This window comes from Pempheris klunzingeri, chromosome 5 (genome assembly GCF_042242105.1).
Source record: "Pempheris klunzingeri isolate RE-2024b chromosome 5, fPemKlu1.hap1, whole genome shotgun sequence".
In the NCBI taxonomy this organism is placed as follows: domain Eukaryota; kingdom Metazoa; phylum Chordata; class Actinopteri; order Acropomatiformes; family Pempheridae; genus Pempheris; species Pempheris klunzingeri.
In genome coordinates, this window is record NC_092016.1 from 28,872,710 (window position 1) to 28,892,070 (window position 19,361).

At 41.3% G+C, this 19,361-nt stretch overlaps 1 protein-coding gene across 1 annotated transcript; it reads right to left on the minus strand.

Moving 5' to 3' along the window:
- Window positions 1-3,208: 3,208 nt before the first annotated feature.
- Window positions 3,209-12,526, minus strand: tat (tyrosine aminotransferase). The gene is made up of 11 exons (XM_070831387.1): window positions 12,229-12,526; window positions 11,813-11,917; window positions 11,343-11,410; window positions 10,965-11,123; window positions 10,068-10,206; window positions 9,859-9,911; window positions 4,671-4,823; window positions 4,433-4,561; window positions 3,863-3,946; window positions 3,443-3,541; window positions 3,209-3,349 (listed from the first exon to the last, which is right to left on the minus strand). The coding sequence occupies exons 1-11, from the start codon at window positions 12,524-12,526 to the stop codon at window positions 3,209-3,211; spliced, it is 1,428 nt and encodes a 475-aa protein (XP_070687488.1).
- Between the last annotated feature and the right edge of the window lie 6,835 nt (window positions 12,527-19,361).

Sequence of the window (19,361 nt, forward strand, 5' to 3'; positions counted from 1 at the left end):
CCCCGTATTGTCTATCAGCCTGTCAGCTGCCAGCCTGTTCATTCTGCCACTCACCTGTTGCTGGTTTGCTCATTTATCCCTCAGTCTATCCAGTCAGTTTGCCTTAGCAATTTGCGCTCCTGCCTGCTTCAGAACCTACCAGGTTGTATGCTTTGCCTTTTGTATTTTTGACCTGTGCCTGTTTTCCTGATTTGTATCTCTGCCTGAGGTCTTTGTCCCTATGCCTGGTTGGACTGTACTTTAGCCAAAATCCTTTAGTAAAATCATTGTGTTGCCTTACTGCTGCCCCTGCCCAGTGATTCTGCGTGTGGGTCTTCTGAACTGTGAAGTTGATAGTACAATCTGGCCAGGAATAGACACCTCTGCTCACTTGTGGACAAGCAAGGTTTTTTCCTGAAACAACTCTGGATCGAGGAGAGGCCTTATATCCTCCTGCAGTTGAGTAAGTGATACTGAACCTGGCCCTGAATTGTTTGTGGGAAAGAACTGCTCGTCATCCTTGACTACACGAACCAGGAACTGGCTGTTCACCTAATGGCTGCTGTGAGGGAACCCGGAATTCCTTCAGGAGGTTAACATGAAATGTTCGATGTTTCTTTTTTCTGTCTGGCCTGTACGATTCATAGGTTACACTACCCAGTCGTTGTCTGACTCGGTAAGGCCCCTGCCACTTGGCTAGCAGCTTACTGTCACTAGAAGGAAGCAGTAACAACACCTGCTGTCCAGGTGGCCTGGCCTTTTTTATCATACCCGGTTTTCTGATTGGTTTGGGCAGTCCTTGTGTTCTGCTGTGCCAGTACAGCCATTTGGTCAAGTCTCTCCCTTATTTCACCACATTTTCCCCAGCTGCTGTTGGCTTCTCCCAGTGATCTCTGAGCGAGTCCAGCGCCCCCTCACTTAACGACCAAACAGCAACTGAAATGTTCCACAAGCCCATCTGACTGGGGGTGGTATGGGGTGGTTTTAATGCCCAACAACTGATACAGAAATTGGTCCAACAGTCAGTGAGAACCTCTCTGGCTGTACCCACTCTAGAAAACAGTTGCAGTAGACAAGTGGCAACCTGTCTAGCCTTAACTGATCTGAGAGGAAAAGCTTCAGGATAGCGATTAGTATTGTCACAAATCACCAGTTACCAGCAGAACTTCTCCCAAGAGGGCCCACTATTTCCATACATATCCTTTCAAAGGGAGCATCTATAACGGGCAACTGTTATGAGAACCGAGCTGGCTGGACCCACAATGCAGACTGACACAGATAGACGTTGAAGACAGGTACGTTTATTGTAAACTGGGCAGGAGGTGGAAGCCGGGAGGTGCAGGCTGGTGGAGTGAGGGACGGAACCGTGGTGGAGACGAAGGAACCGGACCAGAGGGGAGACCAGGAGGAAGCAGGCTGAGACGAGGGAGACAGGGCCGGAGGGGAGACCAGGAGGGAACGGGCTGGAGACCTGGGGAAACAACCGGAGAGGGAGACAGGACCGGGACGAGGGAAAGAAGCACAAAGGCTAACGCTAGGAAATCACAATTTAAGGAGCCGTAGGTAACCACAAGGGAAACGGATATTCTGGCAGTGAGGGAGAGGGTGAACTGGGCTAATAAAGACTGGGGAGGAGTAGGTGGCTGGATTGCTGATGAGGAACAGGTGTGTGATTATTGCAGGTGTGTGGATAGATGACCGGGAGTAACCCTCCTGACTCCACTCCGGCGACAGACAGGGGGAGACAAAACACACAAGAGGGAGAGAGACAAAACACACAAGAGGGAGAGAGACAGTAGGATCATAACAGCAACAGCTGAAGCTGGGCTTGTCCAACTCCTGAACTGACATGGTGCACAAAACTACAACACCTGAGTGGACATGCCTGGCCAGACAAATTACCTTGCAATCCTATGGAGAGGCTTTTGAAATGCCAGATGACAGAACATAAAAATACACATCCCTAAACCAATAACACATACACTCAAATAATCACCTATACAAGCCTGTTTTGCCTCTACCGCTGACCGCTACCACCTTTGCTGTACAATTTCCCCTGACTCTCCTGTATCAAGAAGTACACACCAGCACACAGTGAAATCATGTATATAGTTAGGATATTTTTCCCCAAGGGTTTGCAAAAAAGTTAGTTGAGAAATACTGTCAAATGAAAAGGCCTTTTACCCTCCAGTGAAGTTACAATCAATACTTTGCTGTGGAAGGATCCATAAGCTGTTCTCTACATTTTATATAGTCACTTGTGTCATATTGAAAGTTATGTTAGAATCAAATACCCTGTAGAAAGTAAAAGAGCAGACTTCGAGGATGTCATATGTTACAGATGATAATAATGATGAAGCTCTCTGAAGCAAGTTTGTGATTTAAAGAATTGTGGCTTTAAAATAAGATTTAAAAGTCAAATTAAAGGTGGCATTTCAAAAGAACATTCAGTCAGGACTCTGAAAGTCTAACTCAGTTAAGTATGCACAACATCAGTGCAAACTCGTGTAAAACAAAATGTTTATCTAATGAACTTCTCTTATATCGACACCAGCTACGTTAACATCTTTTTATTAGGTTACTATAAACAAACCTGCTAAATAAAATTGTGTTACACAACCGTAAAAATATTTGATTCAACATGACAAACAATTAACATACAAACAATATAAGGGAATGTTCTGTTAAAGAGTATGACATGCATTTAGATTCATTGTCTAACACAAGCCAAGCAGAGTATGCAGGAGATTATCACTACTTAACTTTTATAAAAATGTATATTCAAATATACATTCACTTCCCCTAATTGTGACAGCAAAGAGAACAGTATGCACAGTCTATGATCCTGCTGTTGACATCAAAGAGGTTACGTTATACAGACATACAAAGCATTACACAAATTATATAAATACACTAGAATAAGTAGAGGCTAATATAAGTTGCCTGTATAAAATATAAATATTATGTCTGCTCATTCCGTAACAGTTTACATAAAAAATTACACCATCAATGGACCATCAGATGTTTCTTCCAAGCTTTTTGTTGCCACAGTGATGACAATATTAATACAGTTCGGACATCATATTTCTACATCTAGCGTCATAACATGGTGGGAAGAAAATTCAAAGCTGATTCCAGCTCAGAATATGTGACTAGTGGTTAGTTGTTCCATCCTCTAGGCTTTGGTCTCCATGAGGTCTACGCCATTGACTGGTCCAGCTCCTCTTCATCACTGGTCCAAATCATTGCTGTCCCGGCTGCGGGGCCGGTAGTGGCGCTGACAAAACTCCCTGATCCGACCACAAGCCTCCACCATCATCTCTTCTGGCACCGTCACCACAATGCGAAAGAAGTTAGGATACTCAAATGCCTGAGAGAGAATAGAAGATTAATTTGAAGTGATTTCACACATTTTTTAAAATTTTCTTCTAAAAGCAGTGGAAAAACAAGGATAGTGTCTTACTGAGGCAGGCAGGCAGAAGACGGACTGCTCAGTCACCAGCTGTTCAGTAAAGTCCACATCATTCTTAAAATCTGGAAAGTGATCCATGTCAATCCCCACCTGGATAAATACACACACACACAATTTCCTCTCATGAGAAGCTCAAATTCATATTTAAACCTCAATTAAAGAATGATGGAAGCAAAAGTATAGATTCACATGCATGGATGAGGATATTTATGATGTAACATGCTACACTGTCCATTAAGTTTGGCTCATCTAGTGAATTTAAGAAGAGGCGTAGCTTCATCTTAATATCAGCTACTCTTAATTTTCTTAATCTGGCTATCAATTCTGAGATGAAATTGAGGCTTTTGTGATAGCTTTTGTAATTTATAGGGATAAAAGGGATATTTTACATTTCACATTCGCAACACTGACCATGAGGTACATGGCTCCTGATGGCATGATGGGGTTCAGGCCGGGGACGGTGGACAGCTCATTGAAACAAATCTCTGAGTTGGACTGAGGAAGAAAAAGAAACAATCCAGTCAGTTTCATGTGATACAATTTACTGTGAGTCATAATAAGAACATGTAAAAAGTAAATGTTCTATAAACAAGGAAAATTAAGCTCCATGTCTCTGAGAACTCAGAGAATACCTGATTAGCTGCATGTGGGTTTGGCCTGGACTGTGTTGCCTACAGATGGGCTCTCCCATTTAAACCCTACAATTCTAATAGCCCGGGGTTTCCAGTCACTCGATGACAGCATCTGACAGCAGCTCAGTTCTGTCCTTGGCCCTCAAACCATTTGTAGCTTTGTGTATTAACCTTCTTTGTGTGTGTTAGCCTTCACTTTCCTTGTATATGTGAAGCTGAAGCAATAGGTTTGAACTGCCATTTTCTTTCTAATAACACCTTTCTCCTGTTTTTGATTTATCAGAAGATGTAACAGATGGTAAAAAGATATTACTTATATTACTCAATATTAATTCATCATCCCGTTTACCTTGAGAAAGCTGATGGTTTTGTTGTAGAAGCTTTGAGGTGTGTTGTTGAGGATGCTCTCCAGTGCACCCTGAACGATGCTGCAGGCACCCAGAATACGTTGGCTCAGTTTCACCAGACCCTGTCGAATCTGCAAAGTAGACATAGTGCATATGTCAATTAGGTAAATGTGACGGTAAGCTATTAGACAGGTCCTGTTTTCTCTCTGTTTAAAAGAATGCACAGAAAAGCATATGTACCTCAGATCCAAATACATCATTCCTGTCATGGATGAGGATCCATCCCATCCTCCAACCAGGGACCAGCCAGCGTTTAGCCAAGCCACCACAGGAAAGGATCGGAACGTCACTGCTGAGAGATGCCAGGGAAGGACAACTGTAACCTGGGAAAACCTGAGGACAGGAGCAGGAGCAAAGTGAAATAAGTTCAGAGGACAAAATGATCCATGTTTATGGGTCACTGTTATGTTGAGTGACAGTCGGCTTGATGGTAACATAAGTTTATCATGCTTTCGAATGGAACTCATATTCAAATAGAGACCATACGTTTGACAAGGAAAGACAAGCGCAGTACATGAAATGTGGCAGTCAAGTGGACTATGTTGGGACTGGAGACTAAGCTTTTTAAAAGTTACACCCAGGAGCTCCAACATCTGTACAAACCTCACTATGTGTCACAGCTTGTAAACTTGGCCACTTGGGCTCTCAGTATTTTGGGAACCGGTTTTTCTTTGGTACCCTCTGTAGTTTGCTCATTGGTTAGACTGAACAGGTTTAACTGTGATTTGTCTGTCTATTGTATGATGTGCTGATATTCCCTTCTCCAGTTCCAGACTAACAAACCCTAGACTAACCTTTCTATGGAGGGTTTTAAGGGCCAAAACTAAATATATAAATACATAGATAATTAAATACTTGTATGATTATATAATTGAATATGCAAATGAATGAATAATCTATTTAATTAATGTATTTTTTCATGTATTTATAGATTTATTCATTCATTCATACATTTGCATATTTATTTATTTAGTTAGTTAGTTATTATTCATTTCCACACATTTATTAATACATTTATACTTTTATTTATCCATTGTGTAACTTAATGCAGAGAACAAAATAAATCTGTCAACTTCAGTCGTCAAAAGGCGTAAAGCCTGTGATTGGTGAATGAGGAGTGTTGCAGCCCCAGCAGGTTCGACCAGTCGATCCAGCTTGCTTGGATCGAGCTATGAGTTTGGTTTACACTCATACACGATTCAAAATACATATAATATGATATTTTTAGAATACCAATTAGTTGTTTGGCAATAAATAAATGGTACGCTCAGACACTCCAAGCAGATTCACTAGATCAGGGATTTTCAGGCCACACAGCAAATAATCAATTCAATTGTGTCAGCCGGTAAATGGAAAGGCCAGATCGACTAGCGTTGCTGTAGCAGCCCTCCATCATGTCACCCTGCCGCTTCAGGTAATGCACTCTCATGCAATCTCAGTCCTCAACAACATCTAAAAAAGCATAAGAATTGACATTTGCCTCCATTTGATCAGCTACAGCAAACATTTCCAACATTGTGGCATTTAAGACAGCATTCAGATCCTCAACGGGCGCTGCCGCCTTCCTCTTCTTCTTCTTCCTCTTCTTCTTCTTCTTCCTCTTCTTCTTTTTCTAATTTGATTGGCAGTTTGGAAACCATTTTTTAGGTGCATGCTGCCATCTTGAATTAAGCAGTAGATTCAAGATCAACCACCAATCACAGAGCGGAGCCCGCCCCTGACTTTTGATGACTAATGTTGACAAATTTTGTTCTCTGCAACGAGTAACACTATGTATAAATAAAAGTATAAATAAATGAATACATTGATAAAACAAAATATTCATTTATTTGCATATTTAATCATATGATTATACTTTTTTTTTTTTAAATGTAATCCTAAAATTATAAAGCTCTTAATTTATTTCTACATTTAATTCTGTATTTATTTAATTATTTATTATTTATATATTTAGTTTTGCCCCTTAAAACCATCCATAACCTTCTACTTCTATTGTGAAGTCTTAAGAATAGCTTTGGTTAAGCAACACAGCTGTTAATTCCAGCTTGTTATAGGTATTATTGTGCACTGAAACAGGAACCTGTTCTTATTTAAACCTGCACAGGTTTTGATGCTAAAATTCTATCAATGATTTGAGTGGATATTTGTTATGTATTTATTTAACTGGGATCTTTGTCTCGTTCTGCCGCTGCAGTTGGTTTAACCATTGTGCAGCGTTTTGTTTCTCATGTACAAAACGTTACTTCTTAGTGAACGGTTTGTTCATAGAGAACAGCACGTTTTTGTAAAGAACACGTCCTACAACCTAAAAGCATGAGAGGCTGTTTAAAAAGATAGAACAGTCGTACTGCTTTTGTGGCACGTGGCTCCAAACTTGAACAGTATTGCATATATATTTTTTGATCTATTATGTAATATTCATTTGAGAGGAGAGGGAGAAACCAACGGAGGAATATGATGAGAGAGAGAGAGGGAATGTGTAAGGGGAAGGGTGATGGTACAGTAACCACAGTGAGCTACACTCCGCCCACAGAAAGCTGGTTCTCATTAAAGGCAAACAATGTCTTTGACTTTGAGTGGGGAACTGCCCCGCGTCCTATTGGCCAGACGACTGAATGACATAACAGCAATGTACATCTGAAATGTGCCTGTACAGTCTTTTCCTGCATGGCTCTTTAATTTAAAGCAATAACATGGACACTGACATGCAGAGACCTCCTCCCCCCTCTTTGTAATCAAATAAGAGTTAAGTAAGACTGGATTACATTAAAACATCATGATTAGGTGTGCCACAAAAATTAGATGAAAATGGAGCAAACAAGGAGCAGTTACCAACTAATCCGACATTAGCCACTAGTTAAGACAAATGTATGAATTTAAAGTGTTGAGAAAAGGAAACACACCATTCTGCAAGTTAATAATGATAGCGACTGACCTAACAGCTCATATACAGGTCATACATCTGCACAGAGAGCACCTAGACTGTGCAGACATGCATGATAGAAGCGTGATTTACTGCTGAGGGTCATATGGAGGAGAGGGACACGGGGATAATGCCCTACTGACTGAGCCTTGCTTGACCGGTGCAGTTCACAGACACTCTGACCCCTTAGCCTCCAAACACATAAAAGAAAGGCCTCACCAGCACACCCCCAGCTCTCCACCCACCACACGCCCCTTTCCTCCTGTTTCTGCTGCACCAAAACCCAACATCTGCATTAACTGCAAACACATGCAGGGGAAAAAGTGCAAAGTCATGCTGGTATGCTTGTGTTCAATGTGAAGTGGTAATATGGTGGTGGTGGTGGTGGTGGTGGTGGTGGTGGTGGTGGTGGCGGCTGGGGGACGGGGATAGGATGCACCCACTGATCCCAACTCTAAACTTTTCCACTCACACAAACGCACTACAACACAATCAAAAAGAACAAATGCAAGCTTTCAAAAGCCCTTCTATTCTTTTATGGTTTGCAGCTGTGAAACAAAGTCAACTGTTCTCTTTTCAGATACCTCTGTGACCTTTTCATTATCTTTACCCTGTAACTACAGCACCTTTATTGCACCCAGTAGAGACGAATGTGGCTCTGTCATGCTCTCTTGGAAAGATCAAACCCTTTTCTGTCACACTATAAATATTTTCCTCAACAGGAACTATCAAAGGCAGATAAATGCTATATAATTACTAAATGACACTGACTTTTAAAAGAACTTAAATTGGATAAAGACCCAAAACTGAAGTAGGTGAAGAGATATGAATCGAGGGCTGAAAGATACTTTTGGACAACAACTACTGCACCGGACAACTCAACTATAACCTTATCCCCATTTTTTATTAACTAACATTGACCACTGAAACAACATTCAGCCTGCCTGTGAGTGGGTGTCTGCTAGTGGTTGTTTTGTGTCTGTGTGTTCATCTGTGTACATGTTTGCATGACCTTCAACTGAAGTTTGACCAGTACAGACTTGTCAAGGCTGACACTGATGCCAACGCTTTCGACTGAATGTACTTGTAATGTTTCTTTTCTAAACTGGAAATGATCGGAATCATCTAATGCTTATAGCCATTTTTTCAAAAAGTGAAAAAAAAAAGTTGATCATCAATCATCTCTATTCTGAAACACTGCCCATGCTATCCTGGATAATACCATCAGCAGCTTTCATGAGGCCTTTCTTGGTGGAGAGTAGTTCTGGAGGAAAATGCTGTTCAGACAGCAGGCAAAAGCAAATTACAGAGACGGTGCAAATGGGCAAAAAGTCAATAGAAAGATGTGAGCGAGTGCAAGCAGCCCTGAACGTGCTCTTGGCTGCTCAAACTTAGGTACTGTAAGGACACGTCCACATGAGCTGAAAGTGTCTCAACTTGAGCATGAAAACTCAACTGGCCGTATCACAAGGCTGTATGACTTCACTTCACAGAGACGGAGAAAAAGTGGAGGTTCTGGAGTAAAATGACTAAGTTCATTAAGGGGAGATCATTAAGAGCCACACAATCACAATCAACTGCAAAAACACTCACGCACGTATGCACACTCACAGTTCTAAAGTTGACATGCATTATCAGTCTGAAGGCATGTTGTTGTTGCTTTTTCATTGGGAGTGAGGCAGAAATTAGGGATGCACTGATCCAACTTTGTCTCTCCCCATACCGATTATGATACCTCAACTAAAAATGTTTGGTTGACACCAAGTTTCAATCTGATACCACTTCTCACTTTTTCTCCACATTTAAAAGAAGTGATTCTCACTGCAATGAACTTGCTGGCTTAAGGATGATGCCAAAATATTTTTCTTTTAGAAAAAGGAGTCGTAATAGTAGGAGAAAAGAGTGTGTGATAGTTTGAGAATAAAGTTGTGATATCTAGATAACTAGGTACAAAAGAAGTCACGATATTCTAAAAATGAAACAGCTATAATATAACATTTGAGGTAATGTATTTGGAATTTACAAAGCAGCACCTTTGGATTTGCATTTAGACCATCATGCAAAAAACAACACTGTGATAAATCATCATCATATTTGAACTGGATGGTACTTTTGAACTTGTACACACGTGCAGCCTGAGTTTAAAATGCCATCACCCCAGTCCACATCCACTGCTTGCCCTCGCTGACCTCCCTGCTCCCCGCTCGCCCAACGTACCCGCCTTACTGGTTGCTGCTTCCAGATCTGATTCACAGCACATGGGCCCTAATCCCCCCTGTGCTGATGTGTGGTTGTCCACTCACCATCCAGAGCCAGGGTAAATACCACCAAATGAAACGCAACCTCTGTTGTCACTGGGGTGAAAAATGTGCCTCGCTGGTGTTACAGAGGGCCAAGTCCACCTGCCAATCTATACTACATGACTTGTATTGCAGTTGTACTCACCATATCGTTGTAGATTTCATCAGCTAGAATAGGAACGCAGTGTTTGGAGGCCACTGAGGAAAACAAGAATAATTTCATTGTTTCACAAAGATGAGGCAAATATTGTGTTTATGTGACTGTCAGAAATGTTTGCCTTCAACTGTGATGCTAATTCAAAGCTTTTCAGAAAGAGGTCTGCTACTGCAGAGTGGGAGAGAACTGCAGCTAACCTTTGAGGATCTTCTGTAGGTGTTCCTTGCTGAAGACAGAGCCACATGGGTTTGATGGATTGGTAACAATCAGACAGGATGTTCTTTCGTCAATTAGGCTCTCCATGTGTTGCAGGTCAACCTCCCAGGAGTTCTCTGGCTGCAAATCAAACATGTGTGTCAGGACAAGGGTAGAAACTTTATTGTGCATGACTTGTGAATTTATCTGTGTTCTGATGACATTGACATCAGACTGTAATGACATTACAGTGAGGTAAGTGTAATGTAATGTTGGAGAGGACCCGGGAACTTGAAAGGTATCATGTAGTCAATATAAGGTTGTTAACAGTTGTACAGTGTATCCTTCTCAGCTGCCATTGAGCCAGTCCTCATTCATTGTAACTAACTTTTCAAGCCTGTCAGCATTTTGTTCCTCAGCAACAGCAGGATGCCACATCCTCCTCCTTTTAATGGAGTCAATGACATATCTTCTCCTGTTCAGAATGGTTTACTACACTGCTGTGTCATTCCATTGGCCTATGGTCAGTTGAATGTGAAACATTGGAATGACCAGATGGCCAGTTAGCTGGGTTGGATGCTCTATTTTACTCTAGCTAGTGTGACCTTTTGAAAGCACAATAGTTTGTTCTGGTTTTATGTTGCTACACATGTTAAAGAAACAAGGTTTAAAACATGACTTTGACAGCTTTAGATTTGTTTGAAACTTTAACTTTTAACTTCAAGTCATTGAGTAAAGCCACTGCTAAACATATCTTTATTTTACACAATTGTATCTTGCAAATTCAAAGGTAGGTACAGTAAGTGTCTGTGTTTGGAACAAAGAGAGGAAACAGAATGAATAATAAATAGAATAAATAGTATAGTTTTATATACTATTTTATATACCCCCCCACTCACCAGCAGGTTATAGAGTTTGACCTCAATGCCCATGGAGACAGCCAGAGTCTTATATAAGGAGAAGCCAGGGCACGGGACCAGGATGTTGTCCCCTGGGTTACACAGGACACTGATAGCCAGGTCAATGGCCTGACTGCACCCACTAGACAAAATCACATCCTGGAAGGGAGGGTGGATTCACTTCACTTTTAAGAGCATAGACACCAAAACCATAAAACCATGCTAACACCAACACCCGACAGTGTTCTCATAAGTTCTCATATACTGTGATTTAGATTTAAAAGTAGCACTACAAGAGGGTGCAGGATGAGAAAGCATGATGATGATGAAATGAAAAAGTGAGTTAGCAAAGGTATAAAGTGTATGAGGAGTGGGCACCTTCGCCTCTAGGGGTGCCTCAGGGCAGCTGTAAAAGTTGGCCACTGCCTGCCGGCTCTTCAGATAACCTGTCGATGGGCACAGAGAAAACAGACAGTAAATTCACACACAGATACATGACACCCACAGATAGTGACAAGTCAATTCATATGATTGCCACAACATTTCCTTCCTTTGGAGGAGAATATTGGCAAAGGTTGGCAAAGCATGCTGTATGTGCACGTACACTCACATACTGCAAAATGGCATGCAATATGTGAGTTACTAACATCAGACAATTTCTGGTTACTACATTTCTCAACACAAGTTAAAGGTGACAACATGTAGAGCCACTTAATGTAGCTGTAAAACCAGTGAAACATCGAATATACTTCTGCTTTTAAAGCTAACATGAAATTACATTTTTATCCTTGGTGCATTCAAAGACGTTTGCTTTGGAGTGAGTTAGTTTGCTGGTTAGTGCGACTCACCAACGGATGGAGCATAGCCATTGTATTTTTGAGAGTCTATGGCATCTTTCATGGCCTGAAGCACTGCACCATCTGTTGGCAGGTTGCCAAACACAGTGGGGTCCCCTGGGGGAACAGATACGATTGTAAATAATCAGTCAACAGTGAGAGAAAACAAAGATCATCAAGCATAAGATGAAGATCAAGTGTCAGCATCCACCTAGACACGAAAAAAGTCACAGAATATATAGGTCACATAAAAATGCGCAAAAGTAAATAAAAGCAGACAACTAAAAACGGATCAGTGGATTACACACATATTATTATGGTCTTAATGATTAAACAGTTCATTAATTTGCATTGCATGTAAGCAACAAAGCAGTGTCCCCCCCCCTAAGTTTTGAATAACTAATTAGATCATGCAGAAACCTTCTCACCTATGGAAAGTGCGATCATGGGTTTATCCGGGTTCGGGGTGAGCTTCATCCCATCCACAATGGCCCTGATGGGATTGAGCGTGTTGTTGGCCATTTCTGATGGCTTGACCTCCCACCTCTGCCTGCGGCTCTTGGCTTTGGCCGGATACAAACTGCCATTCACACTGACATGGTGGATGCCGTGCCCGTGTACTCCCTTCCCATTCATGCCGGTCCCATTCAGGCTTTTAGCATTGACGGTGCTTTTGCCGTGGACTCCATTCCCATTCATCTGAACCAAGTAAGGCTTGTTATCCATCCTGGAACTGATGGACAATGTGTGTTAGAGCAGCAAAGTGTAGGGATGATCCCAGTGGTGGAAAGTAGGGGTGGGACAAATAATTAATGCACTGTAGCCTGAGATTTTTCCACCTTTTGCTCATTAACGCTACATTACTAGAATTACTTCAGCTCTCCTAGAGAGGGCAGCAATCAAAATGACAACAGCAACCAATTCTAATTTGTAATTAGCTCTCTATCTCTGTGTCTCCCTGTCCTCTTTGTCTGTCTTGTTCACTGACTGACACACACACACACACACACACACACATACATTCACTCTCTCACTCACTTCTCAAACTGATAGACTCATAGAAAATGCATCTCAGGCCTACACGCACTTTTTTTTCTTTTTTTCAGATCACTTGCACAGATATGGATGAACTGTTCAATAATCATCAATAATAATCCACTGACAGCCCATAAAATATATAATAATGCAACACTCTGAACGAGGCTATAATTGTATAATTAGAATTGTGTACTGTAACTTGAGGAAAATTTTGAATGTGCAGGACGATTGGAAGTATACTGTATATATTTTAAGTGGGGTATTGGTACTTTTCTGGAATACTTAACTATACTCAATGCTGTTGCATGACTACAAAAAACTACCTCCAAATTCTTATTTTATGCATAAAGGAGGGCATCTAAAAAATAAGGATCAAATGAAATATTCTTAACATTTGTTGATCACCATCATCACTTAACGTAGATTATTAGGCAGATTTTCTCTCTGCTGCGCTCTCAAAACTCTTTTTGAAATCACCCTAAAGTCATTCTGTCCTCACTGTTTGTGTGACCCTCCCCAATGAACGGACACAGAGCAGGTTTCACAGCGGGACCAGAGCAAATTCTCAATTCTTGACAAAAAAAAAAAAAAGAAAGAAAAAAGTCGTAGAAAATATATATAATCTTTGGAAGATCAGCTTTCATTGATACATCCTGCAAACATGGACGAAAGATGATACAACGTTTAAAAAAAAAAAAAAAAAGGATTTGTGCTTACCTCATTGAATCAAGAAAGTCTCTCCACGATGCTGCAGCGCGGGTTAATAAAGTGGACAGGGTGAGATGTTTAAGCCGGTTTTATAACAAGATTCCCGAAAATGGGTGTTGAGCCCTGCCCATATTTCCATTGGTGGAGGCTGAGGGTTGTGCCATTACACCCCTCTTACATCACTAACCAGAACCATACTACCTCAAACCCTTAACGCAATCAATTATGTGGGGAGGGGGGGGGGGGGGGGGCACAGTGGGACAGTTTCAGCATGCGACAGGACACCTTGTGGCGCACAAGCAGTGAAAACTGAGCTGGCTCCAAGTGTGGGTCCCTCAAAATGGCAGCAAAGATGACATAGAAAAGTACCTGAAAATTCAACCGGTCTGTGCTTTGCTGAAAATAATCAAATACTGTGAATATTTGGAAAAAAGATTATTTACCATGCAATCTAAATGATTAAGGTATCAAATAATATGCTTGCTTCCACCTAGAACAACTACAACAGTAAAATCCTACTTGCAAATGAATGAGTGAACATTCTCTGCATAATAATGCACATGTACATTTTGTCTGAGTGCACTTCTTGATCAAAAGCAATGAGCCAATCAAGTTATGGGATGGACAACCAGAACAATGAGCTGAAAGTTGTCAGATTATATCCATTGAGTGGGAATTGCAGAGTCGGATGATAATTCTCTGTGGGTTCATTGCCACAGCACACTCCTTTCACACATCTAAACATTACTGATCATACAATGCTGCTTTAGTGTTATTAGTAGTATTGGTGCTTTTCCTCATATGACAACTTAAAAGGTCTGCTGGAAAAAAGAGAGAGAGAGAACTACATTATCATATTTTATTAAATTTAACTTTGTCCTTTATAATGAATACAAAAATGTTAAATACGACACTCTAACTAAGACAACGGGTCTCAAAATCAGGACAAAAACTAAGGGTAACCGTAAGTCATTAGCCCCTTGCTTCTAGGATGTGCCTTGCCCAAATAAGTTAGTTATTCATGACGGGTATGACATACTAAGGCAGATACCCGAGTCAACACAACATGTTGTGATTTCATGTGTTTGCCGGAGACGAGCCTCTGTCACTTTGTGTGAAATCAATACATCAGACAATCAAACAGCACTTTAGACAAAACACACTGATGATGCTGTTGCAACGTCATCTTTCAAAGGTATTCTATTTACTTCAGTTATGTTTCACAAACTGCAGCTTACAGTATGTACAGTGAGCAGCCTGACTGGCTGGCAGCGGGGGTGGTGGGGGCAGGACAACCTTAAACAACATCTGTGGAAAACTACTTCTTACATAATAGTCAGTCAGTCAAGCAGTTTTTTTTTCTTAGCCACAGGGTGTTCATGCTCAACACCAGTTCAGTGTATAGTCCTTTTAAGTGAAATAATGCCAATGATATATATATATATATATATACACACACACACCTCTAGTCCTTCATACGTAACAATAAATAGAAAACGTTTCTGAGGATGCCTGGTATTTCCTGAATTCTAGATATGATCAAAGGACTGGTTAAAGGTTTTGTGACTGGATGTTCTGGCTGCTTGAGCGGCCCTTAAATTGACCTCAGCTTTCACCCAAAACTGCAAAGTCATTGCCTGGTACTTCAGAAAGGCGAGACCACTCATAAAATCAACTTGGTGGGGGAGTCGACGTGCAGTAGGTCTGCAGTGGATTAAAATCAATATTATAAGCTCTTGGGAATGGGTCCATGGAAATAGGCCTGTAATATTGTGTAATATTTTGATGAATATTGATAAATGCTCTGTATTTGTACAGCACCTTTCTAGTCGTTTCGACCACTCAAAGCACTTTTCCATCACATCCTTTAGACTTTAGACTTTAGACTTCTTTATTCACCCATTCACACATCATTCATTCAGGAGGACTCTAAGTTGGAGGAGACTGTTCTTTCACACACACATTCACACACTGAAGCTGCTTCAGGAGCAAGTTGGGGTTCAGCGTCCTATGCTGACTCATAGGAGCCGGGGATCGAACTAGCAACCTTCCGCTTGATGCACGACGTACTCTGCCTCTGAGCCGCCACAAAGACTACAAATGAAAAGATATTAAAAACTGCAAAGTGGCTTTAAAAGTAAGGAAGAAAATATGTAGTATTAGTAGTATTAGTCTATGCTCATTCATATATTAGCTTTGTTGTCTAATACCATGTCATCATATAAATTCTGTTTCTATTTCTTTAATAGGGAATTATATAATGACTCTATACACACACAGTTATACCGCTTGGAACTTTGTACCTTACTAGCAGTGTATTGCCGTGCCAAGAGCAGGCAAGAGCAAGCGTTCTGTCACTCACTGATGGTGATGGCACCTGTGCACAAACAAAATACACGTGACCAGAACAGCATGAATAAATCACAGGAAAGCAAGACTGATGAATAAGAGCAAACATTTTGCAACCCCTTTCTTTCGGGAGGCCTGCTTTGATGTGTGTTCACTGCTTAACATCATATTGTGGTTGAGTGGTTGTTCACTGACATGAACATGTGCATGCATGTAATGTCATGTTTTGCATTAGTTAGCAGGTAAAATAAAGCAAAAATATAGCAGAGATATCAGGTTTGGGTTTCAGCATTACCAGTTGTGTTTGGCCTGAAAGACATGGGTTTGGGTCTTAATTTTTCAGCCTATGCAGGACATATGTAGGGTCAGTGATCAGTTAGTGTAGAATCAGTTTGGGTTACAGTCTTCCCATAGAACACTAGTTCCTTCCCACATCTGGTCAGTGTTGGTTATATTGTTGGATTCTTTAATTCACCAGTAAATATTCAAAAATGTCTATGGACAATATATAATCCCTCACACATTGCTGCAGTACTAGAAGTAGTGTGATCTAGTCAGATTACGTGACTTGAACTTGGGAACATTAACTTCAGACTGCTGAATCTTGGTGAAATGCCAGGTTCAATATTATGTGATTGGGCCTGCAATATGGAGACCTATTCTGACAGGACATGAAAATGAGTTTGAAATTACTAGACTCAAACTCACTAGAGGTTGCTTTAATTGTAGATCTCAATTCAGTTACTGGTTAAGAAATGAGCTATCCCCACTCCCCAGATCGACATGTGTCCAATTAGAAAACCATTCTAATGTAGAAAGAACAAAATTCTTTGTCAATTGACTGACCATATGAAACGTTTCTGGTCCATTAATAACACTTGCAACAGTCAATGCAACACATTTCCTATAGTTGTTCTGTGTACAGCTTTCTGTCCAGGGTGTGTCATTTAAGGACACAGTTCCTAATCAATCCTCAGGTCAAGAGCCACTGACCAGTGTCCTCATTTTATCTCTACCGCTAAGGTTGGACCAACCTACTATCCCCCCCAACAGCACTGTGTAAATACATGCATGCAAACAGGGGGGGGGCACTGATGACCCTTTGTAAAATACATCTCCTGTCTATACCAGTTTTGCTCACACATTAGACCATCATGCAGAGAGTTGGTGCCGTGTCGTACCACTGGACATCCCACTATATAAAGCTGGCTTCCACTAAGCTGATTGGCTAACTCAGGAGACAGACACATAACTGGCCAAAGAAAAGCAGTGGTGATTCCCAGTGGGCGGCCCATGGACTAGGACAAGGCTAGTCCACTCTCTTGCTTTATACAAGACTTGACTTTTTAAAGATTTGTTTTATCTAAACTTTGCCAAAAAAAACAGGCTTGTACTAAAACCAGGCTCCTTGTAACACCAGGAAATGGATCTCTGAGCTCGTGTCATGACTGAATTCATATTGGTGCTTTTGGTGCAACGGATCCACACAGGATCCCTTTAAGGACAAAATTATGAGGCTTGAGCACAGCCATACTAGCACCTTCTGAGGCTGTACTTTGAGCTCCTGAGTGTGATGGAAATCTTTGGATGTGGGTTTGCTCAGTCACTGAGGAAAAGCTCACTGGAGACCTTGATATCTTACACAGCAAGGTTTACTCATGCTCCAGGGAGAAGAACAGAGGCAACAGCACTCAGTGTGAACACTACCTGATGCTGCCTCCGTTCTGAAAGGCTGCTCCTTGTGATTCTTGTGAACCCTCTAGGCATGTGAAATTTACCTCTTGCCCAAATGTGAATCCCTGAAACCTAAACAAGGAACTATGACCATTCATGTAACCCCACATCATGTTGGTAACCCTGACAATGGAGCGTCCCTTCCTATCTGGAGGTGCAGACAGAGACAGAGACCAGGCTTTTCCAGCTTTAGGTCACCCCCCCCCCCCCGACCCAGTCCTTCATGCTGGAAATTGCCGAAATGCCTTTGAGCAAGGTACTGGGCTCTCTGCAGTAATCCATGCGTATAGGTTTCTGTCTTTGCTCAGACCAGTGTGTGAAAAGAATGAATTGAAAGTTTCCCCAGTTTTGTGTTGCCCCGATGATGGCTCAGTGGTAGAGAGAGTGGGTCATCCCTCAATCAGAAGGTCGAGGGTTCGATCCCCAGCTCCTATGGGTCAACATGTCGAAGTGTCCTTGGGCAAGACACTGAACCCCAACTTGCTCCTGAAGCATGGCCTCAGTGTGTGAATGAGTATGAAAGAATAGTCTCCTCCAAATTACATTCCTCCTGTGTGATTGATGTGTGAATGGGTGAATGAGGATGTCATGTAAAGTGCTTTGAGTAGTTGAAATAACTAGAAAGGCACTATACAAATACAGACCATTTACCATTTTACATGAAACGTTAAGGGATCACCGAAGTTATTACAATTCATCCCAAGTGGGGATTCAGACGAAGAGCAGCCATGTGTTAAAACAACTCAGGGAGCTTACTAGTGACACAATGAAATACGACCCAGAAGTCCAATTCAAGTAATGCATTACTGCATTTAATGGTTTATCAGATTGAAGAACACCAAACAACGCTTTGCAATACTCACAGACAGGATGTTACAACTCTGGAACGCTATCACAGTGGCATTTATTTTATCTTTGCTCATGACGATGTGCGGCTTGTGATTAGTCAACGCACCACCTTGTCAGATGATATCACCTTGCATTGCACCGAGAGCTGAGGCAAAACTTTGCTAGCCCCCTCTTTGTTGGCACCCCTGCTACCCTGCTGGACTGGCCTGAATGAGTAAGAACAAAGTTAGTCTGAACACAGACGTGAATGACTTTACCAAAGATCATCTAACAGTGGTCAGACATTGTGTTCAAAATTACAAATATCAACCTCATGGCAGTGCTGGTGGAGAAGTCACGGGATCACCAACGTGATTAGGATACACGATGTATCCTAATCACGTTGGAATCGCAACTGTTTAAAATGTTGTGTCAATCTATCTAGATGATGTTGAGATATTTCCCTGGCAGAGTAAAAACTGACCATCTGATGACACCTGGATTATAATAACTATTCAATCTCTGGGGACCGTGAATGCCTTCATAAAATCTCGTGACAATTGTAGAGATATTTCAGTCTGGACCAATGTGCTAGACAAACCTACTGACCAACAAAAAACATATCAGACGGCTCTATCGAGAGCCCCTCTGGGTCATTTATATTTCAACAAATCTATACTAAGAAACACTTTTTTTTTCTGTGGTTACATAAATCTCAACCATCCAGGAGACACCTGCTATGATAATACTTGAGAACAGGTTCTAGATGGTGGATTTATAGCTCTATCACACAGTAAATGTGTATCCAAGACCATTGAAATTGCTCTCTGATTGGAACACTTCACACTCTGAAATTCACAAGGTTGTGTAATAGCTTTATACATTTATGAAGCAAACAATAAAA

Bases quoted from the DNA above. Each gene is read 5' to 3' on its own strand.
- tat (XM_070831387.1), bottom strand. From the start codon at position 12,526: ATGGATAACAAGCCTTACTTGGTTCAGATGAATGGGAATGGAGTCCAC. The intron at 11,918-12,228 runs GTGAGAAGGTTT...CTGTTCCCCCAG, and splicing joins CATGATCGCACTTTCCATAG to GGGACCCCACTGTGTTTGGC. The intron at 3,947-4,432 runs GTAAACGGGATG...TTTCTTCCTCAG, and splicing joins AAACCATCAGCTTTCTCAAG to TCCAACTCAGAGATTTGTTT.